The sequence below is a fragment of the Sporobolomyces koalae genome (genome assembly GCF_050403365.1).
Source record: "Sporobolomyces koalae JCM15063 DNA, S_koalae_JCM15063T_v1_ctg22, whole genome shotgun sequence".
Lineage (NCBI taxonomy): Eukaryota > Fungi > Basidiomycota > Microbotryomycetes > Sporidiobolales > Sporidiobolaceae > Sporobolomyces > Sporobolomyces koalae.
The window spans coordinates 57,004-81,846 of NW_027481749.1; the positions used below are offsets into that span (position 1 = coordinate 57,004).

At 54.0% G+C, this 24,843-nt stretch overlaps 8 protein-coding genes across 8 annotated transcripts; 4 read left to right on the plus strand and 4 right to left on the minus strand.

Annotated features, from left to right (window-relative positions):
* Nucleotides 1–39: 39 nt before the first annotated feature.
* JCM15063_002839 (BUD22 family protein) lies at nt 40–1,986 on the minus strand (the record flags this gene model as incomplete). The annotated part of the gene is made up of 6 exons (XM_076679349.1): nt 40–415; nt 478–1,385; nt 1,465–1,537; nt 1,601–1,689; nt 1,763–1,867; nt 1,939–1,986. The coding sequence occupies 6 exons, from the start codon at nt 1,984–1,986 to the stop codon at nt 40–42; spliced, it is 1,599 nt and encodes a 532-aa protein (XP_076533459.1).
* Nucleotides 1,987–3,831: 1,845 nt separating this feature from the next.
* JCM15063_002840 (DUF2231 domain-containing protein) lies at nt 3,832–4,984 on the plus strand (the record flags this gene model as incomplete). Its single annotated transcript, XM_076679350.1, has 8 exons — nt 3,832–3,994; nt 4,060–4,105; nt 4,180–4,290; nt 4,367–4,458; nt 4,536–4,608; nt 4,670–4,732; nt 4,800–4,837; nt 4,899–4,984. The coding sequence occupies 8 exons, from the start codon at nt 3,832–3,834 to the stop codon at nt 4,982–4,984; spliced, it is 672 nt and encodes a 223-aa protein (XP_076533460.1).
* Nucleotides 4,985–5,273: 289 nt separating this feature from the next.
* On the minus strand, nt 5,274–6,304 carry ALG14 (N-acetylglucosaminyldiphosphodolichol N-acetylglucosaminyltransferase anchoring subunit ALG14; the record flags this gene model as incomplete). The annotated part of the gene is made up of 4 exons (XM_076679351.1): nt 5,274–5,504; nt 5,622–5,840; nt 5,910–6,052; nt 6,127–6,304. The coding sequence occupies 4 exons, from the start codon at nt 6,302–6,304 to the stop codon at nt 5,274–5,276; spliced, it is 771 nt and encodes a 256-aa protein (XP_076533461.1).
* Nucleotides 6,305–8,775: 2,471 nt separating this feature from the next.
* On the plus strand, nt 8,776–9,612 carry JCM15063_002842 (uncharacterized protein; the record flags this gene model as incomplete). The annotated part of the gene is made up of 2 exons (XM_076679352.1): nt 8,776–8,851; nt 8,924–9,612. The coding sequence occupies 2 exons, from the start codon at nt 8,776–8,778 to the stop codon at nt 9,610–9,612; spliced, it is 765 nt and encodes a 254-aa protein (XP_076533462.1).
* Nucleotides 9,613–10,103: 491 nt separating this feature from the next.
* JCM15063_002843 (uncharacterized protein) lies at nt 10,104–11,008 on the plus strand (the record flags this gene model as incomplete). The annotated part of the gene is made up of 2 exons (XM_076679353.1): nt 10,104–10,206; nt 10,287–11,008. 2 exons carry the CDS (start codon nt 10,104–10,106, stop codon nt 11,006–11,008), a joined length of 825 nt encoding a protein of 274 aa, XP_076533463.1.
* A 257-nt stretch (nt 11,009–11,265) lies between these two features.
* On the minus strand, nt 11,266–16,954 carry RPO31 (DNA-directed RNA polymerase III core subunit RPO31; the record flags this gene model as incomplete). The annotated part of the gene is made up of 19 exons (XM_076679354.1): nt 11,266–11,550; nt 11,627–11,799; nt 11,865–11,967; nt 12,035–12,160; nt 12,238–12,306; nt 12,379–12,465; nt 12,531–12,778; nt 12,858–12,965; nt 13,050–13,446; nt 13,530–13,801; nt 13,874–14,158; nt 14,233–14,948; nt 15,023–15,261; nt 15,329–15,466; nt 15,535–15,609; nt 15,673–15,772; nt 15,842–16,356; nt 16,417–16,699; nt 16,917–16,954. The coding sequence occupies 19 exons, from the start codon at nt 16,952–16,954 to the stop codon at nt 11,266–11,268; spliced, it is 4,257 nt and encodes a 1,418-aa protein (XP_076533464.1).
* Nucleotides 16,955–17,610: 656 nt separating this feature from the next.
* JCM15063_002845 (uncharacterized protein) lies at nt 17,611–20,205 on the plus strand (the record flags this gene model as incomplete). The annotated part of the gene is made up of 10 exons (XM_076679355.1): nt 17,611–17,864; nt 17,931–17,975; nt 18,056–18,295; nt 18,370–18,415; nt 18,488–18,846; nt 18,915–19,127; nt 19,195–19,413; nt 19,483–19,765; nt 19,833–20,038; nt 20,148–20,205. 10 exons carry the CDS (start codon nt 17,611–17,613, stop codon nt 20,203–20,205), a joined length of 1,923 nt encoding a protein of 640 aa, XP_076533465.1.
* Nucleotides 20,206–20,606: 401 nt separating this feature from the next.
* On the minus strand, nt 20,607–24,442 carry JCM15063_002846 (uncharacterized protein; the record flags this gene model as incomplete). Its single annotated transcript, XM_076679356.1, has 11 exons — nt 20,607–21,341; nt 21,405–21,596; nt 21,659–21,771; nt 21,833–21,974; nt 22,044–22,159; nt 22,224–22,286; nt 22,350–22,466; nt 22,535–22,959; nt 23,023–23,953; nt 24,137–24,158; nt 24,269–24,442. The coding sequence occupies 11 exons, from the start codon at nt 24,440–24,442 to the stop codon at nt 20,607–20,609; spliced, it is 3,030 nt and encodes a 1,009-aa protein (XP_076533466.1).
* Nucleotides 24,443–24,843: the final 401 nt, after the last annotated feature.

Here is a 24,843-nt window from a genome sequence, read left to right on the forward strand (position 1 = left end):
GCCCAGCAAGGCTCGGGTGGCGCATCAATAGACCAAGTTTCAATCGAACGTGATCTTCTTTCCCTGGGGCTGAGTGGTCTTGAGCGCTTCGGCGGCTTTCCTCTTGGCCTCCCAACTCGGGTGCACCTTCTCGGTGACTGCGGGGGCAGGTGCTCCGTATCCAATTTTCCTGGGCGCGACGGGTTGAGCATTCGGGTTCGTAGACCCACCTCGAGCGTGGAGAGGATCGAACGGCTTCTCTTCTGCCGCAGGTTCGTCCTTCGCCTTCTTCTGAGCTTCGCGACGCGATTTGGGTGCAGACTCTCCAGACCGGATCGCCTTCTTGTTCGCTTTGAGCTTGTCGATCGGCAGTGGTTTGCCTCCAGTCGCTTTCACGACGTGTGCTGCTGCCTGACCATACTTTTTCTCCCAGATACTGTCACACGCGATTCCGTTTGTTGCTGGCTCAGATAAAAGAGAAGAGCTGAAGGAACTCACGCTTGGCGTGCTCGTTGACCCCGACGATTCTTGCGTTCTCCCTTCTTGTTCTCTCGCTCGGCCGCCTTGACCCATTTTGCGTCTTCCCCGTCCGAATTCGAGTACGACACGTACCCGGCTGCAAGCGAAGGAAGGAATGCGGACGAAGTGACGGGTTTCGGAGCTTCTCGTGCCGTCTTGGCCTTCTTTGCTGTCGGGGGTGGAGAGGCGGAAACTTTTGATCGCTTCGTCGGACGTTCAGCGGCAGGTGGGAGGGAGGTGTCCGACGCGAAACCGTCGTCTTCCTCGTCTTCGGAGCCGGACCACTCTCCTTCACTTCCGACGTCTCCGTTCAGAAGTGCCAGTTCGCGTTCGATCTCGTCATCGTCCAATTCCTCATCTTCGGATCCTGCGATCGGTCCTTCATCTTCACTCTCGTCCTCGACTTCCTCCGAATCGGCTTCGGCTCCAAGCGCTTCGAGTGCCGCTCGTCGTTCGGCACTCATCTCCATCGATCGTTTCGGCAAGTTCTTCTTTGTCTCTTCAGCCCGCTTCGCTCGCTCTGCCCTCTTGCTCAATCGCTTCTCTGTCGGTGGCACTGCATCCTGACCTGTCAAGGCGGGGCTTGGCAGTGTCTCGACTTGTTTCGCTTTGCCCTTGTCCTTGTCCTTTTTCGCGGCAGGCTCGACTTCCTCTCCCATGCGCTTCTTGATTGCCCTGACGACTTCTTCCCACGCTTCGACGAGTTGCTTGCTCGCCAACACTCGATTCCTCGCTTTCCCTTCCGTCGACTGTCCCGCGTATTCAATCCACTCGGATTTTGGAATCGTCGCGACAAGTGCTGGTACAAAGTCGACGTTTCGAAGGGTCGGGAGCTTTGGGATTCGCGAGGAGAGCATGTGCGGTGGGATTGAATCGATCGAGATGGCCTGATTCGCGAAGTGAGCAGATAAAAAGATTAGACTCGTGAGATGGGTAGAGACGGAATAGTATATTAAAAGGACTCGCCTTGAGAGCTGCCAGTTGCGCTTCGAGATCGTTTAGGACTGTCTGATCAAACTCTTTGCCATCTTTCGGTTCCCTGTTTCGAAAAGGATGCAGGGTCAGGACAGGTGCGAGATATCAAGAGACGCAAGAAACCCGCCTGGTAGTCTTGATCTTGCGCGTCAGTTTCTGAACTTCTAAATTCTTGCTCGTCTTGCATGCCTTGTGCAACAGTTTGTTGGCATGAAACTGTGCAAGAAGAGTTGGGATCAACCTCTAGGAACTTGATCTCGTTCAACGAAGGTTCCTCGCCGCGCCTTACCATGTAGGCTTTCAAGCTCGCTTCCTGTTGGACAGGATCCTGTACTGGTTCTCCATCTTCGGTCGCACCAGTTCCAGACTGAGGTTTCCAACGTTTTCCACCCACCTGTTGCCCTCGCCAGTTACAATCGTTAGCTCACTCTTTCGTTTCGTGGGAGCGTGTGGTTGAACGCTCACGGGTTTCTCGATTGCTCGTTTGCGCTTGTTGTTCGTTGGAGGCGCCATGGGGGTAATCTGCGACGAACGAGAACGAGATCCGCGACGCGCGAATTTCTCGTGATTTTCCCGAAAGTCTCATCAGATCTCTCACTCAACCACGACACCGCTCTTGCTTGCGATCGACCCTCTACAATACTCACTACAGCAATACGGTGCTCGGAATAGTCTCCTGGCCGACTGGAAATCGTTTGCCGCTAGCCTCGGCATCGATTGTACCGGCTTGCATCATTACATCGACGCTCGACACGTCCATTGCCGCCACACAGCGAAGGATCAAGAACAACTTGGATTGGGAGAGTCAACACTGGCAAGGCGGCGTTGCGTTGCAGCCTATTTGGAACCACCCGGCAGGGGAGCATGTGAGGCAGGCGACGTCTAGGCCCTCGTCGTCGACTACCCCCCATCCCCTTTGTTCATCTCTTCTCCTTTGTTGTCTCATTTCCCCCGTTCCTGTATGCGACGACCTCCTAAGGGTCGCTCGCTCCCGTTTGCCTCTTGGTTCCTCAGACAATACCTTCAGTAGCACTCTAGCAACTAATAGATTGCAGCAGTTGGTAAAGTCCCCCTCTCGCTGCGAAGACGTGAGAACCCAATTGTGATCAAGATAACAGCTGGCCCTCACAATTTTTTCACCAAAAGGCGCAGGCTGCCGACGCTGCTGCGACATATCAAACGAAACATTGCACAGCCTGACCCTTGGCAACAAGACAAGCAGCAGAAGCGCAAGCGCCCCCTTCAATACGGGTCGGCAAAAAGCGCAGGCTGCCAACGCTGCACCGATATACCGAGCGAAACGCTCGACTGCCTCAATGATTTCATCAAAGACCCTGAATCGGAAGGCATCTACTGGGGCCCAGCCTACGGCATCGGTGCCCGCAAGTTCTTGGAAGGCGCCATCCAACAAGGCGACGACGTTCTTGATGAATTCATTGAGGCAGTCGAGCGTTTCGCTCGGTATATCGGTGCAGCGTCGGCAGCCTGCGCCCTCTGGTGACCCGTATTGAAGGGGGCGCTTGCGCTCTGCTGCTTGTCTTGTTGCCAAGGGTCAGGCTCTGCAATGTTCGGCGAGGGGGTGTTAGCCTCTCGACGGGTCCTTGGGCAGGGAGAGAAACGACTAGCCGCGGAGTTCGGGAGTTTCTCCCACTCGTTATGACGGTTCGCAGTGACTTCAGCCACAAAGGCTTGGAGTTTCGCGTTTCCGTTCTCGTGGCCAGGTGTGCCTGCCCCGACGCATTCTCCTACTGGTCAACGTACCTTTCGCCGAGCTCTCTTTCGGTTTGATCGACCCACTGCTTCACTTGTACTGCTTATGCGCTCGACGACTCGCTGGCTCTTTGTATCGGTTGCTTCCTCGTTTGCCGTGTCTCGCTCTTCCGCGATAGTCTTCAGATTACGGATGGGCGATGCTAGCCTCTCTTCGCTCGCAAAGCTAGGCTTGCTAGGTTCTGAAGCTCGTCGCTTGTCGCAGCTCGACCACAGGGGAGCGCTCGTTGATTACTCGCGCTGAGAGCTTCTCATCCTGGTCTGTGCTCGCTATGTGACACTCTCGCGAGCATTGACGCAGATTGACGCAGACATTTCTGGCGCTGTCAATGCCGCGATGGCGGTGTCGTATTTGAACTTGAACAACAGGAAAGTGTTATAGCGTTTGACCAATGATGACGCACGCAATCTCGCCCCACGCGATTGTACTTCACCACTTGCCGCTCTTCGCTGTCGACTTTGCAAGCGCCACTGAATCGTACTGCCACGGAAGCGAAGCCTCCTCTGCTCAGTCCCGACTTCACCAACCACTCGAGCCTCCCCACATCGGGCCCATTCAGTCTCCGATCACTCGACAGTCTTGCTACAATGCCTGAGTCCGAAACCTCGCATGCTCGGGAGAGGTCCAGGGGCTACATTGTATCCCTCGTCGACCCTCTCGCCAGGTTCGGAATGGGCGTCGGATTGACGTCGCATCCTCTTCATCCCGCGACGGTTCACATGCCCATCGGTCTCCTCTCGCTCAGTTTCGGTATGCATCCCGCGACTGACCTTGCTTGTGATCATGCTGATTGGAGCTCATCGTCCCTCTCGTAGCCCTCGACTCGATTCAAGTTATTCCTCGACTCGCCCAGGGCTTGACGCGAGTCATATTTCTCGCTTGAGTGGTTACTTATCGCAGATGGAGCTGATCTCGGCTCTTGGACTCAAAAACAGATGGCTCAAGGTCATGCCCCCAGCTGCCGCGGTCAACACGCTTTCCCATTATGTCGGCGCAGGAGGATTGTTGTTCTCGATCCCTACAATCCTTACCGGTCTCTCTGAACTGTACGCAACGAGCGGGCAAATTGACGACCATACCAAGCTCGAGAACTGATTGTGCTTGTCCGGGTACGGGAAACAGATACGGCTTGTGGGCGAAACAGATCAAAGACAAGGCGACGGTCAAGCAAACTGTTCTTGATGCTGCTGCAAGACCTCCTCCCGATCTTGGCGGTACGAGTTACTCCCGTGTCCTCAACAGGGTCGATGTCAAACTGAGATTGCTTCGATTTGCTCATGCTCATGCTCAGGCGAAAAGCTCAAGCTCGCGCTGTGGCACGCTGGACTCAATACGGTTGCGCTCTTGGTCGGGTTCTGGAACTGGTCAGTCCCGCGAGCTCCTTCTCGTCACCAGTGCTCCCTACTCACTCGATCAGCTGCTTAGGCGAGTTCGGCGAGTCGATCGCGACTTGATTCTCCCTCCAATGAACGCTTGGGCTTCGGCACTGTGAGCCAACTCTCTCTTCCACAACTTGTGCGACTGAGATCCTGAACATTACCATTTCTCGCCTAAGTACTCTGCCCGCCATTTTCTACTCGGCATCTCTCGGAGGCAAGTCGATGAATTTCATCGTCATTTCCGGCGTCAACACTAACGCATTTCTCTTGCACAGGCGAGCTTGTCTACAAGTACGGCGTCGGTGTCAAACGTCAAGGGTCGGCGAAACAAGTGGTCGAGAGGCAGAAGCAGGGCGAATAGGTTTCACGTGAGTTTTTCGCCTCTTTCAAGAGTACATCGTTCGATCGGGTCATTGAGTCTTGCGAATTTCTCGCCGATTTGTAGCACAATCTTCCCTTCGCATGAGCTGTACTCGTTTCGTGAAACCAAGTCCCGTTCGACTTGTTCCCCTTTTCTATTCTCTCACTGTATCGAATATCCTCCGCATGCTTTTTCGTATACTGTACCAATCGCAAATGCCTCTCTCTCTCTCCCTCTGCGTGTGTGTGTATTTCTTTCCAAAAAAAAAGCCCGAGGTGAGAAACTTTTTCTAGACCAGCCAACCCTGACATTCTACTTGTGCCTTCAACCTCCAAGATCTCGGACCCAAACCTCCTTTTGAGTTTTGTTTCTTGAGTAACTCGGTACGAAGTGATTCCCACTGCACAAAGAATCGATCGACGATCGGACGCAAGAGTTTCGCAGACCACGACAACGATCGAGTTCGAGCGAGAGATTCGATATAAACGATTGAAGCGCCACGGGATCTTCCCAACAGCAGCTGAGAAAGAAAGAAAAAAACTCCAAGAGTCAGTTTTTTGCTCAGTCGTTTTTGAAAGGAGGAAACGACGAGAAACGGGAAAAGGGAAGAAGGCTCTCTCTCGCGCGAAGAACTCACTTTGGGAATGAAAGCTGCGAGAGCGATTGTGACACTACTGCCAGGACCGTTCAACAGGATCAAATCGGCGAATTTTGTTGAACGGGGACGACGAGGGGACAAGTAAGGTGCGAGCGAGATGTGGTACAGGCAGAAACCGAACGAGTACAAGGTCGTGAAGAGAGAGGTTAGGTACGACTGATGTACTCTTCTCGCTCTCGGAATCGTCAGGATCCTAAACTACAGAACGAAGGTGGTAACTCAGCGAAATGAGCATAGAGGCGGGAGGATTGTAGGGAATAGACTCACTTGACCCGAATCGATCGTACTTTCGAAATCGAGGGCTTTCCGTTCACTCAGGTGATCTCCAGACGAGATGATCCAGGTTCGAGTCGAGTAGCGAGACCAGTCGAGGTGTGAGACCAATCTCATCATCTCTGCCGTGTGACCCCCTGTCGGTCCAACAAAACGATCACGTTCTTGAGCCCCTTGCAGCACGTCCGCAATGGCAGAAGAGCTGGCAGACCTGAACCTAGAAAGATTGCGATACTAGCTGGTGCATCACGTGGGCGAGTCGGAGTCGGGATCGGGTTCGAATGTTGCGAGTGGAGGATGAGGACGAGCCGGATCGAAACGAGCGTGATCAACAGGACGAGTCCGCACACGAGGTACAGGAGAGCGTGCAAGGACGTAGTACAGGTCATCGCATTGTTGTATGGAGAGGATCAAGGGGTGAGAGCGACACCCCGCTCGGATGCATGCGTTCTCCTCGAGAATGTTTAAATTGGTTATTCCGTTACCGTGTTCTCGCCTGAGAACTTTATAATCGGGATCATGGCATAGAGCAAGAGATCCTTGATGTGAAGGACGAACCTCGCTCAAAGGGCCAAATTGCCTGAGCGTCGATCGACTTTCACTTGTTGCGCCCACTCTTCTCCCGTCATTATTCAAGCGACTTGACAAGAAGTCTGAAGAATCTCGTGGGTCGCGATCCCTCTCCTTCTTATACACTGTCTCGCCTTGCGCAAGCTCGCTGCCCAGAGCAGTGCTCCTTTGGGTCAGTGCGCGAGCCCTGCTCTTGACGCGGGCGCCTGACCTGCCAGACCACGTTCGCTGACACATACGATATTGTCTAGATTGAACTATCCAAGAGAAACTACTAGTCATCGAGGTGACATTCCTCGCCAGCGCAAACTCAGCTTACTTTGAGCCACTTTCGGGAGCACCACCTGCTCGAGCGCCCCACCTATCCTCTCCGCTCTCGTCGATCAAGCAATGGTGTGGTGTGACAACTGTGAGTCCATCGTTCCGAGTCGCTCTCCGTAGTTGCGTGATGGGCGTCCTATCAAGCATTTCGCGCATTCGAGGCTGACAAAACCGTCCGACTGCTTTGCAGGTCTCCTCTTGTTCCCTCTCCGGGCAGGGGCCATGGCTCTCGGTCTATTCATCGCGGCGTACAGCATCGCCGGCGGCAAGCAGCTCTGATCGATTCCGACACCGTTTCCAGAATGCTGACATACGCGATACGCTTCAATTGCCTGGTACCAGGCATCGTGCTCTTCATGTATGGGGAAACGCTCTTCTTCTTGTACCCAGAAGCACAGGTGAGTCCATTCTGCAACATCCGCACGCTAGCTTGCAATCACGACACCACCGAGCTGAACAAGAAACGCACGTTGCTAGATCTACGGTGGTATTTCCATGGCCGTGGCAGCAGTGTCGTTGCTGTCAGTCCTGGCATACAGCAACTCGTCCTACAGTGAGCGAATTCTTCGTCTTTCGTCTTGATGGAACCAAGCTTATTCGGACGCATTGGCAGTGTGGACTCGTCTCTTTTTCTTCATCATGCCTCTGGTCTTTGTCGTCTCGATTGCAAGAGCTGGGTGAGAGTCATCTTCTCCCGACTCCGCTCTTGGCTGGTTTCAGAGACGAGCTCACAGTTCAACTTTTTGTTCAGAATCATGGTGTTCCGGCTTGACTATTGTGAGCTCTCGACACTTGATTCCCACATTCGTTCTAGAGCTGATACGGTGGCATGAGGTGACTTGTAGATCAGGCGAACGTCGCCTGGGAATGCAACCATGGAGGACAACTTTGGAACAAGACGCTGGCAGCGATTCCAGATTATCAAGGCGATGGCTCTTCGGCGATACCGAAAAGTTTCTGCAGGTGAGCCTACTCCACAGTATATCTCTTTATCCTTACCGTATCCTGATCAAGCTTGTCAGAGCCGGATTTCATACCCTGTATATCGCGTTTGCTCTCGCATTGAGCATCGATTGTATCCTACAAGTCTACCAATGGTTCATGGTGCTTGATTACAGCTGTCTCTATCGAATGAAGCTTGTGATGACGCTGAGCATGAATCGGATCTCGGCAGATTTACCGTTTCAAAGCTCGGCTGCAAGATTACTTCAGGTTCTCTGCAAAAGCAGGAGGTGGTGAATACAACTGTAGCTCTTGACCTTTCTGCCGAGTTTCAAGGCTCTGTTGACTCATCTGAACACTTGCTAACTAGGAATCTATACCGCTGGGCCTTAAGGGTGCCAAGGCAAACTGGTCGCCCGGACACGGGTCTTCTCGCTCCTTCTCCTCGCTTCTCTCACAAAGTTCTGTCTCTGTCTCTCCAGCCCTATGAGCCTAATACCTTGTTGCGATACCTCATTATTGATCTGCCAATATTTACCCTTTGCTCGCATTGCACGTAGCGCTACTCTCACATTTTCTATGGACACGAGGCGCAATAAAGCCGCATGATTGCGCTCCATCGTGATCACAGGCGCAACTTAGTTTGCTTGTGAGTCAGAAGTAAGCTGACTACATATGGCGAGCTTAGATGAGATTAGCGAAAAAACGCAAGATCTTATCGGATCTCTGATCGCTTGCGCAATTCGCGTGTGAATTGAGTCAGCCCTCAAGCACGCGATTTTTGGTCATTTGCGCGATTCTCTCGCCTCTGCCTCATCAACTCCAACTCCCTCATCCTCGCTCTTCTCTATCCTGCTCTCCTCAGTCTATCGGAGCCAAAGCAAGTGCATCAGCCCAACAAGCCGAAACCGGAGAACGAACCCCCTGATCAAAAACTGGAGAAAGCACATCATCCCGCATTCCGCAAACACCTTTCCGGTCACGACCCGCTTCCCCGCCGCGAATTCGCTCGAACCCAAATTCGGACATGTTTGGTCCTTTCGCTTCTACCAGCACACGCCATCTCAGCGGTGACCCATTCGCGTTCCTCGAAGGCAAACAATGTCAGTCTCCCTTTGTTCTATTGCCGCTGTCACCACGAATCGAACTGAACCTCACACTCTCACTGCTTTCAGACGTGACCATGATTCGCGAAGTCCTCCCTTCAAGATTCTCTCCCTCCAAATCGACCGCTTCGGCGCCTCGTTCCCTCGCGGATACGTTCGCCCCTTCGTCTTCGTCTGCTTCATCTTCGACCTCGTCGCTGTCCGACTCGACCTACATCGGTACCCCTTCGTGGGAACGTACCTCTTCTTCCTCGAGCGATTTCTCCGATGATGACCTTGAGCTCGTGACCCCTCCCGCATCTCCCCACGCAACTGCCATGTCTCTCGAGTACACGGGAAGTGGCAAAGGGAAAGCCAAGGACGAACATCAAGACTACCTGCAATTCTCACTGCAAGACGTGTCACCGACCTCGTCGGGACCTACGTTCGATTGGACCTCTCCTTCTCTCGACGAGTGCATCACTCTGCCGAACCCTCCTCAACGTACCACCGTGCCTTTACCTTCTCTCCCATCTCCTGCACCGGTATCGCCTCGCTCAAAAGCCGAACGTCCGACTCGGCAACAAGAGGAACGGTTGCGAGGTCGATCGCGTTCGCCTAGATTGTTGTGGCGTTCCGAGCTCGACGAACCCTCAATCTCGCTGTTGAATGACTACTACTCTTCCACCGTTGGAGGCCCGCTTCCTCGACTCGACTCGAACATGTCGAAACGCCAAGTTCGGGAATGGAGTCTGCGAGTCGAAGACGCCGGGATCTAGGGTTCCCTAGATCCCTTCCTTCTTTTTCCTTTTTCAACTTGTACACTCTTTCTTCCCTTCGTTCCTTTGCCTCCAGAGTGTGTGCTCTACCACCACCTTGCTTCCTTCCCTAGCTTTTACCCCCTTCTCTCTTCCGAGTGCAGTTTTAATCAATTTGTCGTTGTCATTTTTAACCTCTGCACCTACCTCAACGGTACATTCCTCTAGCATTTTTTCTTCCCTTACCTTGCAGCAAAAGAAAACTCCTTCTGTTCTTTTCCTCGCATGCTCCCAAAGGCGAGAGAGAGAAAGTGGATTTCGACCCAAAGACGGAACAAAAAATGAAACTTGTGCAGAGGGCAGAATGAAACAAAAGCAGCAAAGCTACTGTAGACATTTCCACAGAAAAAACCACCGGCGGAAAGTTCACCGTGACCGGCGGTGAATGTTTCACAATCCCAAGATTCCGCGATCACTTTTCTTATTCCATCTCCAACCACACGAACGGTACGATGGCACGCGATCGAGAAGCACAGCCTCACCGTAAAGAGAATCACAAGAAACGAGCGTTCCAAGTCGGACCCAAGCTAGCGAAGGGAGCGTACACTGGACATGGTGAGTTCCTCGTTTGTCGATACACATTCCCCTCTCCTGCCTCCTGGAGGGAACTCACACGATTTCCATTTTCTGGTCAGCTCAACGAATCAAGAAGACGTTGATCCACAAGGCCAAAGTCAAGAAAGAGTACGCGAAAGCTCTCAAAGAAGCTGGATACTCGAACGAACGTCGACCGAGAGGATCAGGTTCCAACGTTGATGGAGAGGACGAGATTGAACTTGATCAAGGTCCGATCCGGGATCAAGAAGAGGAGGAACGAGAGAAAGAGAGGTTGAGGCGAAGGTTGTACGGTGACGATCAAGCTTCGGACGACAACGATCAATCGGACGACGACGATAACAACGATCAAGGTTCTTCAGAAGACGAGTTTGCTCAGGAACGCAAAGGTGCGAAACGTTCGAATGTCAGGAACCCTCGGTTCGGAGCAGGTTCTGCTTCGCCTTCACCTTCGCCTTCGCCTGAACCCGAATCGGCACCCGCTCCACTGACTCGAGGTCTCGCACGTTCGAGAGAACCGTTACCGTCTCAAGCTTCTGCCGCGAAAGACGGCAAACGAACTTCTACGAAATCATCTCGACCCGTCCCTACTCCGAAATCCACTGTACCTCCGAAACCGCAACCCCAATCACAACAACAACCGAAACGACCCAAGTTGACCGAACAAGAGGTCGAAAAGTTGCGAGAGAAGAAACGGTTCGAGAAACGACAAGCTGGACAGAAAACTCAACGAGGTCAAGCGAAACTGGGTGCCAAAATGGAGGGACTGCTGGGCAAGATCCAAAGGAGTCTCGCCAAGTGAGCCAGCAGGTAGTAATAATCGCTCTTTCTCCCCCCCTTCCCTTTCCTTGCCGCTTGTTGTACTTCTAGCTTGTAGTTTTCTGGATCATCGCATGTCGCAAATCTCGCTCACATCCTGTCGCAAACTCGATATCCCAGATGAAAGATCTCATCAAGTCGATGCGAGAGAGAACGAGTAATTGGCACAACATGTAGCAAAAGAGACCGAACCAAAACAAAAAGAAGCTATCTAGTTGCATTCTACCCTATAACGTTTTTTCACTTCTTGGCAACCTTGCGACTCTTGTCCGATTGTCGTTCAAACAGAGGTTTGTACCTTGGAGGCAAGACGGGTTTGTCTGCCACCAACGCGGGCATGGCCGTACCGACATTGTTTGCCGGAGATCCCAAAATGATGCATTCCGACACTCCTTGAATCGGATCCCGACGTGCGTTGAACGAAGCGTTGAACAAGTGATCGGTCGTCTTTTCGAACGATGCCAGCATGAGTACCGAGTCTTTCATCTTGGCAACACCGAATCGAGTGATGCCCAACACTTCTCCCTGTTCGCTCGAGGGGAAATACCCAGACCGTCAGCTAAGTAAACACGCAGAACGAAGAAGGGACCACGCAATTGACCTTGAAACACATGACATCTCCGAGCAACATCAAGTGACGAGGGTCGACTCCCAATCCGTGAGAGTCCATGGTGTAATGAATCTGATCAATGATACACTTGCGTGCAGCTTCGATTCCGAGAATCTTTTCCACTTCCATGACGTGGTTCGAAGTGGTCAAGTGACCAACGACACCTATCGCGGGAGAATGTCAGATTTGCCAAACCCGGGTGAAGGAGAGCAGAAAAACCAAGACGTACCATCGGTCGTCATGACATCGCGGAGACCTTCACCTTCGACGAGCAATTCTTTGAAGCCCTTCGGGTTTTGCTGAATAACAGCACGTTGTAGGCCAGGAACACCCTGCAAAGACATGGACAGAGAACGCTCAGGCCTAGCTCATGTAAGGGGAAACCGGTATCAGACGAACCTTGACCGTGATACTTGGGAGCACACGACGCAGCCACATCAAGCGGCGATAGGCGGGAACCTTGTCCTCGGCATTGTGATGCGCGACAATGTGGATCTCTTCCGTTCTGCGTTTGACCGTGATATCCTACGAGTGCAGCGGAGATACGATCAGATCATTGAGCTGCAGCTTTGACATGCGAGGCCGCTTGTGGGAGGACTTACCGCAGCCTTGATCTTGAGTTTGGGTGCGAGCGCGATCGAGGCGGCAATACTGTCGAGTGTCACCTCGAGCTATGCGGAGATCGACTGTAACGTTAGCGAGGTCGTGCTTGTCTAAAAAGATGACCAAGACGAGAGGCGCACCTGGAGGGCCCTGATCGCTTTCATGTCGATGTGTACCGAAACGTACATCTGGGCATTGCTGTAAACTCCAGCAATGACAGAAGCAATCTGCGAAGGCGGGCCATACGCTGTCAATACCACGAAGGGGAATTCAGAAGAAGAGGAGAACTCACATCTCCGAGGAAGGTCTTCTCGACTCGACCCTTGACGATCCGCGCGGCCGTTTCGCTCTGGTCCTGCACGAGCTTGGCCGAGATAATCGGAGTCGAGATCGTTTTAGCAGCATTGATAATCTCCTTGATACGCGGTACTCCGAGCGTGACGTTCATCGAGGCGACACCGGCGAAATGGAAAGTTTTGAGCGTCATTTGCGTTCCGGGTTCACCAATTGATTGGGCACCAATAGCTCCAACAGCAGTACCTGATACACGAGATGAAGAATATCGCTGTCAGAGGCAAGTGCGAAGCGCGCAGAGCAAGCAGGGAACACGACAACGTACCCGGTTCGATCTTGGCTTTGACATACTTTGTCCAGCAAAGTTGCAGGAACTCGTCGATTTGAGCTGCCGTGACCTTAGTTTTGTTGTTGACGACCGCGATTTGTTCGACTGCAAGACCCCATCACGCAGATTAGGTCAGGACCAGGATCACCAATCGAGAGAGAGGCGAGAGAAGGCGAGAGAGATACGCACGAGTCGCTCCCGAGTTGGCCTCGTCGTGATTCTCGATCTGTTCGAGTGCTGGTGCCAAACCATACTTTTCTCGGTACGCGGCAGCTTTGTCGACGATTTCTCCTTGCACGTAGTTGCGCACTTCGTCGAGGAACGGGACCGAACACGCGTTGACAAAGTATGGCGTCGCGAGTTTGTCCTCGACTCGTTTCTTGATCTCGTACGGCAAGAGTCCGTAATCGGTTGTCGACAAGTGCAGCGCACGAGCGTGATTCCACGTCCGTTCGTAAACGACCGGTTTTCCATCTCCTTCGAGGTTGGCGGGATCGAGTCCGTCGTCTCCGTAAACGAATTGTACGACTCCTCCGGTAGCGTTTCGCACTGAACGATCGTATCGACTCGACAAATCTTCCAGTGCCTATACGTTCGAATTCAACATTAGCTCACAAAGAGCGAACGCGCATGTTGTTTTCCTGATGGGTCTCGCGCGTGAGGACGTACCTTCATAAGACGACGAGCCATGTAACCCGTTTCGGCAGTCTTGACAGCAGTATCGACCAAACCTTCACGTCCAGAAATCGCGTGGAACAGGAACTCGGTCGCACGCAGTCCAGAGTAGAATGAGTTGGACACGAAACCCTTGGCGAGTGGATCGACCGCTCCTTTCGGGAAATGAGGCAGAGATCGATCTTGAAATCCGTTTGGAACACGGTTACCGGCAATAATCTGTTGACCGACACAGGCAACCATTTGCGAAACGTTGATCTTGGAACCTAGAATGGGTCGAAGCGGGTTCAGTCTTTTGCGCGAGTTGGCGGCAGATGGGAGAAACAGAAAGCGCGCACCTTTCGAACCACAGGTCGCCATGATCAAAGGAGCGTTGTTTCGACTGAGTTCCGTCATACAAATCTCTCCTACTTGATCACGAACTCGCGAGAGATCTCCCGAAATCATCGATTCGAGCGTTTGTTCCATGTTGGAACCGGGTTGACATTCAAGTCGGTTTTCGGAAGCGAGTCGAATGTATTCGTCGGCAGCGGCGTAGGCTTTGAGTACGAGCGAGTCCTTCTCTCGACGCAGCTGCTCTCCAGGGGTGACATCGCTGATACCGATCGAGAATCCCTTGTTCGCTATGAGGTGGAGATGAGTAAGTCAGCTGAGTCTGTCGTCGATGCGAAACGAAGCAAGTCTAAGCGTGACGCACCTAGCCAGCGGGCACAAAGTTTCGCCATCCGGTTCATACACTTCGCCGCGGCGTCTTCTCCGAAGTCCCTCTGGATGACGGCAAACACACTCTTCTTGTTGCCGTCACCAACGGTCGCCTTGTCAAACACTCCACAAATAATCTCCGAGTTCTGGACGACGAGGTACCCATCGTTGCGACTCATGAACGCCGGGTACGTCATGCCGTGTTCGGTCGAAGGTTTCTCCGACGTCTTGTTCTTGCACTCGAGGTTGACATTGACCGGGTTCGAAAGGGTCGGACGCATGAGGAGGTTGAAAATCTGTTTCCCGGTCCACATGCGTTCCGGTTTGAGAATGGTCGGACACGGCAGATCGATCTCGATTTCGGCATCTTGCAGGTACGCGCACATTTGTGTCACTTCGGCTCGAGTGAAGAACGTGTCTCGACGAGTGATGAGGTAACATCCCGTGATGAAATCTTGAGTCGCGGCAATGATCGGTTCTCCGTTGCGAGGCGTGACCAGGTTACGTTTGATGTTCATGAGTTGGAACGCTTCCGTCTTGGCTTCTTCCGTTTGCGGCACGTGCAGGTTCATCTCGTCTCCATCGAAATCGGCGTTGTAAGGCGTACAGACACACTCGTTGAGTCGGAACGTGCGCCACGGTCGTACTTTGACTCTGTGTGACAGAATCGATAGTCGATGCAACGAAGGCTGACGGTTAAACAGGACGATGCTAGAGGGGGTCCAAATTCGTCAGCGAATCACTCTCCCGCCGGGCGTTCTCAGCGATCTCCGATATCAGCGTACTCGTCGTCTCGCAAGTGTCGTTCGACGACATCTCCAATACGGAGCTTGTCGGCCATGAACTCGCGATCACCAAACTTGAGGTATTTCTTGAGCCCGGCGTCACCCCCTTGGTTGATAAAGTTGGCTCCTGGATGCACATCGGTACCGTTCCTGACAGCTTGTCGCAAGCGTTCCAAGTTGTGCGTCGTGACTCGTTCCGGGTACGTGAGGATCTTGCACACTCGTTCGGGTACAGCAACCTGTCGCAACGAGGGGAAGTGTCAAGTTCACAAAAAACGTTTCTCCGAACGAGAGGGGGTAAATTACCTGATCAATCATCAAGTTGGGATCGGGAGAAATGACGGTTCGACCCGAGAAATCGACACGCTTGCCCGACAAGTTTCCACGGAAACGACCCTGTTTACCTTTGAGTCGCTGACAGAGACCCCGCATCGGTTTTTGACCCTGATTTCGCAATACGAGCCTGAGTATCATTTGGCAAGAGAGGAAGTACGAGAGGGGGCAAGACTCACGACGACGGTTGGCACACCGGGAAGTTCCGAGTTGATGTAGGTGGCGACTGCAAGTTGCAAAAAGTCCCATTGTTCCTGTCAATCAACCAGAGTCAATTGGCTTCAGGCGAGCGAGTCCTACAAATGAACTCTACCTACCATGAGGTTCTGCGTAGTGACTCCCTTGAGCAAACCGGTCTTGATAACGGCGTTCATGAAGACAATCTCGGTGAGTTTGACTGTCAGATCATCTTCGTTGCTGCATGTTCGACCAGAGTTTGGATCAGCCACGTGAGCGATTCGAATGAAAGGATGAGGGAAAGCTCACGTCGCGGCTTCTTGCGAGACCGAAGGTCGGATACAAACGGGCGGTACCGAGATGTACTGCCACACAAACTCTTCTGGTCTACCGGCGGTCGGATCGAGCCCGAGCAACTCGCAATCGGCCGAAGTGACTTTGCGGAACAGGGTCAACACTTTGAGCGGGTTGAGATCGTCGATCGCCTTGTCGACGTGTGCCTCGAGTTGTTTGTCCTCTCCGATCGCTTCGGTGAACGAAGCTTTCCACGCCGTGTAGTTGCCCTTGCCCTCAGCTCCGTCTCGCCCTCCTGCATCCTTCTTCAAGTTGCGTCCGCGCCACTTCTCATGACCGATGCGCATCGGACCAATCTTTTTTACGACTCCGTTGATCGCACCGCAGTAGTGACAAGTGGCACACTTGCGACAGAGGGCCGACAGTTGCTTCGACATGGCGGCGATCGTGAGCGTGTCGAGGTTCGGGCGACGGAACGAAGCGAGGAACTTGCGGTGCTGAGTCTCGTCGAGGAGAATACGAGAGCATGTCTGTCCAGATTCAAGGCGTTTAGCGGACGGACGGAGAGAGGAAGGAAAAAAGCGGCGAACCTTGCAGATGCACTGGAGGATGCCGAGCACATGCTTGAAGTAGCCGATGTGGAACACGGGTAGGACGAGCTTGATGTACGCATAGTGGCCTACGCAGTCCGCGAGCGCAAGGGAGCAGGTGTCGCACTTGCCGGCCTTGTCGCTCGTACCGAGGCGGCGGTCGAGCACACCGTGGGGCACTGGTGAGCGGTCTTCGGCGCTGTACAGGTCACGCTGGTTCGCCTCGAATTCGGCAATGGCGACAGCCTCACGGGAGGACAACACCGAGAACTGGATGTGTTTGCTATCGCGAGAGTGCGCTCATGTCAGCTCATCCTGACCTGATATGGTGCCCTCGCGTGTTTCCTTCCAGCGCTGTCCATAGGCATAGCCCTAGACGCTCGTCCCGAGTCGTCTCGTGACGCGTGCTAGCTGCCTGGACTTTTTGACGTTGATCTCGCGAGCGCGCTTGCGGCCTCATCTCGCTTTTCCTGGAAGCGATCAAAGCAGGAGAGACTCACATGCGCTTAGGCGCGGCATCAGACACAAGAACCTTCATCGTGGATGTCGAGGCGAAGTCGTGTGCAAGTTTCCGAGTGCGACGAGTTCGAGGTGTCGAGTCGTCACGAGCACTGCACGGCGAGGTCGCGCGCGGAGCTGCACGAGTGTAGTGGAGGGTAGCGCTGTCACCGCCTGACCCTCTGCGCGTGAGGGCGTTGAGAGAGGTGGAGTTTCAAGTTGGACGATCAACTCGTGAAATTATTCGCGACAATATTGATCATTGCCTCCCTCGCTCGTGCACTCTTTTCCCTTTGTCTGCTGCCGAGACTGGTGTGCGCGGCTTGAGCCTGGCGACAATCATCTCTTCGAGACTTTTGCTCGTCAATGTCAATGAGCTCTTTCGCCGAGTCGGGTTTCCAATTCCGCTTCAAGAATCCCCACGTCGTGCTACAGTCTATGGTCCATCGATTAAAGAGTGCGCGCCGACCTCGCACGGCATTGAACCCGACTCGGACAAGCGCTCGGTTGCGTAAACCGCGCTAATTCGCTTTTGATATTCCAACATTCGCCTTCCTCGTGGCTGCAGGCTGCTTGGGGCAATTCGCGGGAGCACTAGTCGACGGCTTTTGTGCGAAATGATGCTGTAACCACGCGTCGTGTATCCGTCCTCGTGATGCGCGGCTCGTCCTTCGTTCCCCCACTCGATTGATCGATATGTACCGCCTACAAGCGATGCAGCGCCTGCGCCAGCTGCTCCTTCCGCTCCTGCTCTGCTTCCATCTGTCGCTTGCACTGCCCCTCGACGAGACGATGCTCTCGCGCCAATTCGTCCTCGCGCTCCTGCCATTCGCTTCGGCTTCCCCACTTCATCCCGACTCGCTCCAGTCGCGTGCAGTCTCGCTCGACTCGTACATCGCGAGCGAGAGCACCATCGCATACAACAATGCGTTTGCCAACATCGGGTCGAGGTACTGCGCTCGCCCTCTCGCCGCTTCTCGTGCTTTCGCTCGCTAAACTCCCCTTCGCGCTCGCAGAGCAGGAGCCAAGCCTGGGATCATCGTCGCTTCTCCGTCCACCACGTGAGTTTCAAAAGAGAACCCGCGACTCGATCACACCTCGTCCGTCTCGGGTGCTGAGCTTGAGCAAAGGGGCTTCATAGCGATCCCGACTATGTCTACACCTGGACCCGGGACAGCGCCTTGACCACGCATGGCCTACTCGAAGTCTCGACCGCAGGATCCCAGACCTCTCAGACCCTCGCGTTCGTCAACGACTACATCACTGCCCAACAGGTTCTCCAAGGGGTCAGCAACCCTTCCGGCAGCCTCGCAGACTTGTCGGGGCTCGGAGAACCCAAGTTCAACATTGACGAGACGGCATTCACCGGTCCTTGGGGACGGCAAGTCGTCGAAACTCTCAGTACGACCGATCGTGACATTGAGACTGATGCAGAATCATCGGTTCCACAAACAGCCCTCAACGCGACGGTCCTGCGCTTCGAGCTCGCGCGCTCATGAAGGTGAGTCGATCCAGTCGTCCGGAAATGTCCCCGAAACCATATGCCTGACAAAGACTCCACGGCTCTCTTTAGTACGTCGAGCTGCACGCCTCGAGCATTTCTGCTTCGCAACAGAACACGATCGACACGCTCATCAAGAACGATCTCGACTACACCGTCAAGTACTGGAACCAGACTGGGTTCGATCTGTGGGAGGAAGTCAATGGCAGCAGTTTCTTCACGACCCTGTCACAGTTTCACGCGCTCGCACTCGGCTCGAACTACTTTGCCTCGTCCGATTCTACGCGCTCGAAATCCTACTTTACCGAATCTCAACGAGTCCGTTGCTTCGCCGACTCGTTCTGGGCTGCCGGATCGAACAAGGCCGCGTACTCGTCCAATATCAACCTCGTAAACGGCAACAACGGACGATCTGGCCTGGATGCCAACTCGTGAGTACACGACAGTCTTTTATCCGGGAGTATCAACTGATTTCCGCCTTCGGGTGGTCCGCGCACAGTGTTATCGCCGCGCAACTGTATCCGAGCTCTCCTTCCCCAGCGTACACTACGGACCCGTGTTCGACTGCATTTTTCTCGCCGTGTTCTGACCGCATGCTCGCGAGTACGTACGCGGTGGTCGAATCGTTCCGCGGGCTGTATCCGATCAACTCGGCTCGGGAATCTGCTGGATCGAGGTACATTGCTATCGGTCGCTATCGTGAAGACACCTAGTGCGTATTTTCTCGAAATCGTGCGATTCTAGCCAATCAGCTAGTGACTGAATCAACTTATGCGCAGCTACAATGGCAATCCGTGGCACTTGACGACCCTCGCTCCCGCCGAGCAGATGTATCGTGCGATCTCGATCTGGAACCAGTACGGTCAACTCTCGATCTCTTCGACTTCGTTGCCGTTCTTCCAGAGTTTGGTTCCAGCTGCGAGTGTCGGCACGTACAAGAAGGGAGATGGCAACTTTGAGAAAGTCACTGCTGCCGTTGCTGCCTACGCCGATGGATTGTCAGCTCCTTTCATTTCATCGGGACTCTAGTCCCCGCAAAAACTGATACCTGTCAGTGCGCAAAACAGTGTCTCGATCGTGCAACAATACACTCCTTCAAACGGATCGTTGTGGGAACAATTCTCGAAATCGAACGGGACCTCTACCTCGGCTCGAGATCTGACTTGGTCTTACATCGCGTTCTTGACGACGACTCATTACCGTTCTCTACAAAACACGGCAACTGCTCCCAACACTTCGAACGTGTTGTTTGGGAACCCAGCCAATGTTTCGTGTCCTGCCGCTCCTTCTGCTCCTGCTGGAACCGTTCCAGTCAACTTCAAGGTTACGAAACAAACTGCTTATGGACAAGTATGTCCATTTCACCGGGATCTCAGGAGGGAATTGATCAAGCTAAACTCTTCTCGAACGAAAACAGGAAATTTACGTTGCCGGTAATCAAGCCGCTTTGGGATCGTGGGACTTGTCGAAAGCAGTACATTTGTCAGCAAATGCGTACACGGCATCGAACCCCGTGTGGCAAACTGCTCAATCGGTCAACTTGCCGCAATCTACCACGTTCCAATACAAATACGTACTCAAGAATACGGATGGTTCTTACACGTATGAAAATGGAAACAACAGGTACGTTGTATTCCCTTGTTTTGGTTCCTCCTTTCTGCTTGGTGGAACACGTAGCTTGTTTACATTTCGCGCATCGGGAGCGCTGACCTGCTTCGAAATCCTGATTCAGGCAATACACAACTCCTGCGACGGGTTCGACCTCCCTCGCCGATACGTGGCAAAATTGAGACCATCCTTTCCATCATTCCCAAACTTCAAGACTGGGTCAAGAGAATCGCGTTGATACCCCGAGATCTCAGAACAGAGAGGTTTTCTCTCTTGACCCTCCGGAAACAAGCACCCCTTTTTTCGCCAGCGAACCTATATCACTTGTGTATTCTCCTGATGAAAGTGGTAAATCTTTGTCTTTTTGAGAGCTTCTTTTCAATTCGCGACATCCAGCATGATCGTGGACTTGCTGAACAGAGAAGGATTGCGAAGCTGCCACTCCTGCCAATCACACACCAATGTGCTCTCTATCTCTCTCCACATTTCTTTCGAGGACTTTGTACTGGTGGCAAAGGGATACGGTGGCATAAGTTACGAGTTCTCACTTCCTTACAAGCTTCGGATCGGAATCCCCGCCTTTTCAGTAATCTGCCCCAAATTCGTCTCCGACGAGCGTTCCAAACAAATTGAGCGCCGGGTTCAACTGATCTCCTCCCAATCCGTTCGCTCCACCTCCTCCCCACAAACTCTGGAACAACAAATCCTGTTCTTTCCCCACGGCGAGTGCTGCCGCTGCAGGGTCCCAATCGAACTCTTCTGGGAACTCGGTACGAATGTCCAATGAGTGAGAGGCTGCGACAGGATCGATTGGGAACCAGTTGAATGCAGACTGTGGCGCATGGTGGTGATGCGGATGATGGTGATAATGAGGATGTTGGAGTGGATCGACGGGAAGAGGATGGTGATGAGGTGCCGTAGCAGGATGAGCGGGAGGTTCGAGGGGTGCAGGAGGCAATGGAGGCAACGCGGGCGAGGCAACGTTTCCCGAGCCTGCGGCTCCCACCGGATGCGGTGCGAGAGGCGCGTGAGGATGTTGAGGTGACGAATGAACGATCGTCGGAGGAGCGGCAGCAGCGGTAGCCGTGGTCGCGGCGGGCGTAGTTTCGGCAGGATTCTGACCATCGGGTACCGGTCGAACACCGGCACGTGAGAGCAGAGTCGGTTTACATTGAGCCTGCAACCGTCGAAGCAGGGCCGCGAAACCCCGAGCGATGTGTTGACGATCAACTGCAGACTCGTGCAGAGCGGTGATCGCTTGGTGCAGCAAGCCGAGCACCTTTGACTGTCCATGCTCGACCACCCCGACCGCGAGCGCCTGCAGAAAAGCTCGATCAGCACTGGCGTTCTGCTCTAGTCGAGACACGCATGAGGTACACACTTTGAATAAAAACGTCGCAGCGAAGAGGATGCGTTGGAAGATACGAGATGGCGCAACCCGGAGGAAACCTTTGGGCGCGAGGAAGCCGACAGTCTGACTCAGGATCGATTGTGCGGCATTGAGCGCGTCGATGACCCATTGACCTTCTTGCAGATTAAGCAACGATGGCGACACGAACCAAAGATCGTTGGCCTGGTTCAGGTTAGGACTGATCAGCTTGTGATTGTGCCGGAGTTCCGATTGCGAATACTCACTTTGACTGCCCGCCTCAACCTTTCTTGCAAAGCACGGAGAGCGATCGCATTTCCGTAGAGCCGCACATATTCGAATTCGATTTGCAGCAGAGTCGCCTCGACGTTTTGTTGCTCTACGCAAGAGGCTAGCTTGTCAGTGGGGGAGAACAGGCTTACTCCTCTGATAGGACTCACGCAACATGTTCTTCGCTTTGAGCATCATCATCTGTAGTTCGTGGTCGAGGGAACGAATGAAGCTCTCCCAGTGCCCTGTTCGTAGCATGGACCGCGTGATCTCCTTGTTCGGGTAAAGCCGTTCCTGGATCGTTCCCATGAGCTGCATCACTCGAAGAGAGAAACGTCAGAACGCGCGAACAGGTGAAGCTCAGGCCAGAACAGGACTTGCCGCCGCAATCAAGCCCTGAGGCAGAGATCGCTCTGCCCACACTTCATCGTAGCCCTCGCGTCGCACGCTGCCACTTGCTCGACTTGTCACTTGCTCCCACCACGAGGAAGACATATCTGCGAAAGTCTTCATGATTAGCTCGGTCGATGGGTACCGTCGAGAAAATCAGGTCAGACGTACATGCTTGAATAACGGCGTTGCGACCAAGGCGAACAGATACGTGACGATCGGCGTTGTAGCAGTCTAAGGAGCACGTTCAGTTTAGCCGCTGTTGTTTTGGGCTGATTCTCAACGGGAGAGCCTCACAGATCCAAGTTCGCAAGCACCGTTCTTCGTGCCAGCTGATATTGTCCGCTTTCCGATCCGAGGCAGAAGTGTACAAGTTGTGGATACCTAGCTCTTGAGCTAATCGCACCGCGCAGCCTGATGTCGACGACAAGCTGCGATCAGTTGCTATCCAGGCCGAACGGTACTGAGTAGATCCTGCCTACCGATGAACGACCACGACATGCCATCATACTGTGTACTCGTACGCAACAATTCGGCAGCTTCGTCCGAGTCGCTGTTCGAGCCGTTCTCTTCAAGCTCGGTACCGGCTCGTCTACGATTTTTGCCTTTCCTGCGATCCGCGATCGGAGGCCATTCGGTCAACAGCAAGAGTGCTTCGACGCTCGAGATGTGCCGCAGTTCTCCACTGCCGTCGAGCAGGCCAATCAATTCGTCCCGGATGTAATCTGCAACCGCTTTGTGAATCGCGCGAGCTCGAGAAGCCGAGGGCAGTGCCGAGTACCTCGCCGAGATCGTGATCATTGATGCGAGCAAGAGTGATTCGGTTGAGGTGAGATGAGGTAGGTGAGACGGCGAAAAGGTCAGCGGCGACAGGAGGGGATACAACGGCGACATTTCCGTTTCGAAGCTGGAGGAACATTTTCGTTAGCCGGGCGTGTGAACTCGGATGAATATCAAGCGAAGATCGTACAAGGAGAGAAGCACTTCGGCTTCGGCGATGCTGAGCATCCCTTCGGCGACTGGCACGAATCGTTCCCATCGACTTTGAACTGCTTCAGTCTTGTTCTTGCCCGACTCTTTTGATTCTTTCGTAGCACGCTCCTTCCCCTTGCCCTTCCCCTTGCCTTTGCCCTGACCGTTCCAGCTTTGCTCGACCTCGGAGTCCGAAGCTCCACTTGCGTCTGCAATTGTGTGATCTTCCGGTCCCCCAGTTCCCGTAGGGACAGTCGCGCGTAGAGAAGATGCCGTAGCGAGAAGCCGGAGTGCGTCGGAAGGATTGTGCAGCGTAGACGACAAGAGCACGTTCGCGTCTGTTGGTCCTGCGCCGTGTCCAGTGGCAGTGCCATCACCGTCTCCGTCGTGTTCGTGGTCATGGTCGTGCTCGTGCTCGTGCTCATCGTACTCGTCGTCGTACGCGGGATGCTGTATGTTGGAGAGTCGCGAGTCTATTGATTGGGATCGCGGACGATTCGCAGCAACCGCGCGGGTCGCCACAGGATGTTGATAGCTCGAACCCGAAGCGAGGGGAGGCGCGGGCATCACAGGAGGCTGCGGGCCGGATGCTCCAGTGCTGTGCGGAGGTGGGTGGAAGTAGTATCCTGCTACCTCGGGTTTGGCGACTTTGAGCGGTAAAGGTCCAGTCGAGCCTGGGCCGCCCATCGAGGACGAGTCATCTGAGCCTTCCCTGCCCGAGTCGTCCTTCCCTGCGCCGTTCTGTGCCGATTGGGTTTTCCTTCTCCGTCCTTGAGGGCGCTGTGGGGCGCTCGTGGTGACGGGGAGAGCATCGTCCTGCGAAGCGGAAGGGGGCTGATTCTTGCTGTTGTTGCGCACGACAAAGACGCACTCTCGCGCTTCGCGTCGACACCTTCTGCACGGAGGTTTCGATGGGTTCTCGGGGTCACCTGCGAGGCAAAGCGAGCGCAGTCAGCGCAGTGAGCCGGCGACCGAAATCTCCGATTCGCTCGGCCGAAGGATGCGAGCCGATGTGGAGACGAGGGTCGGCGGTCTCACCTGCAAGGCGGCAATGCGGGCGGTCAGCGGTCTTGAACACGGAGAGACGGCGGCAGGACGACGGGCAGGCTCACCTAGGTCGCACTTGAGCTTCCTCTGCAAATTGAGACGAAGCGAGTTCCCCGCGATAGCCAGTTCAAAGCATCAGCGAGCCTGGTGGAGAGCGTAGACACGCTGCAGCGCCGCGCAAGAACATTGAAACTCACGGATCTGCATGGTTGGCACGCGCGATAAGTCCTCTTGGGCCGCTTGGCCAGAGGTTCGCCTTCGTGCGCTGCCGAAGTGGAACCGGACACGGCGACGTCGACTGCCGAGTCTTCTCGCTCGTGCCGGAGGTGCTGGTAGCTCCCAGCGTGATCTGCTGCGTGCCCGGACTGCATTGGAGGCTGGCGGACGATAAAAATATGGAAGAAGAAGGGGGACGACGCCAGTTCCGAAGTTCTGCGAGCTCGTTCGCTTCTCGCATTCTCATTCGTGTTTGTGCCATGCCCGATGCGCAGGAAGAAAGCAGAAGGAGGAGAAGCAAGAACGCGAGTGCTCTTGATTCAGAGCGAGGTGCCGACCTCGGGAACCATCGCGGAAAGCGGAATTCGAGCCAGAGTTCGGACAGTGCAGCTTTCCGGCAGTTGCCAGTTGGAGGCGAACCGGCTCATCGATCCGCCGCCTCGTGGGCTAAACGTCAGTGTCTACTGTCTTGCATTTCGGTATAATCTGATGCTATCGGGCTGTCCGAGGTTGAGCTCTTCGACCTCTACTTCCGGTTCTCCCCTGCTCCCGCGAA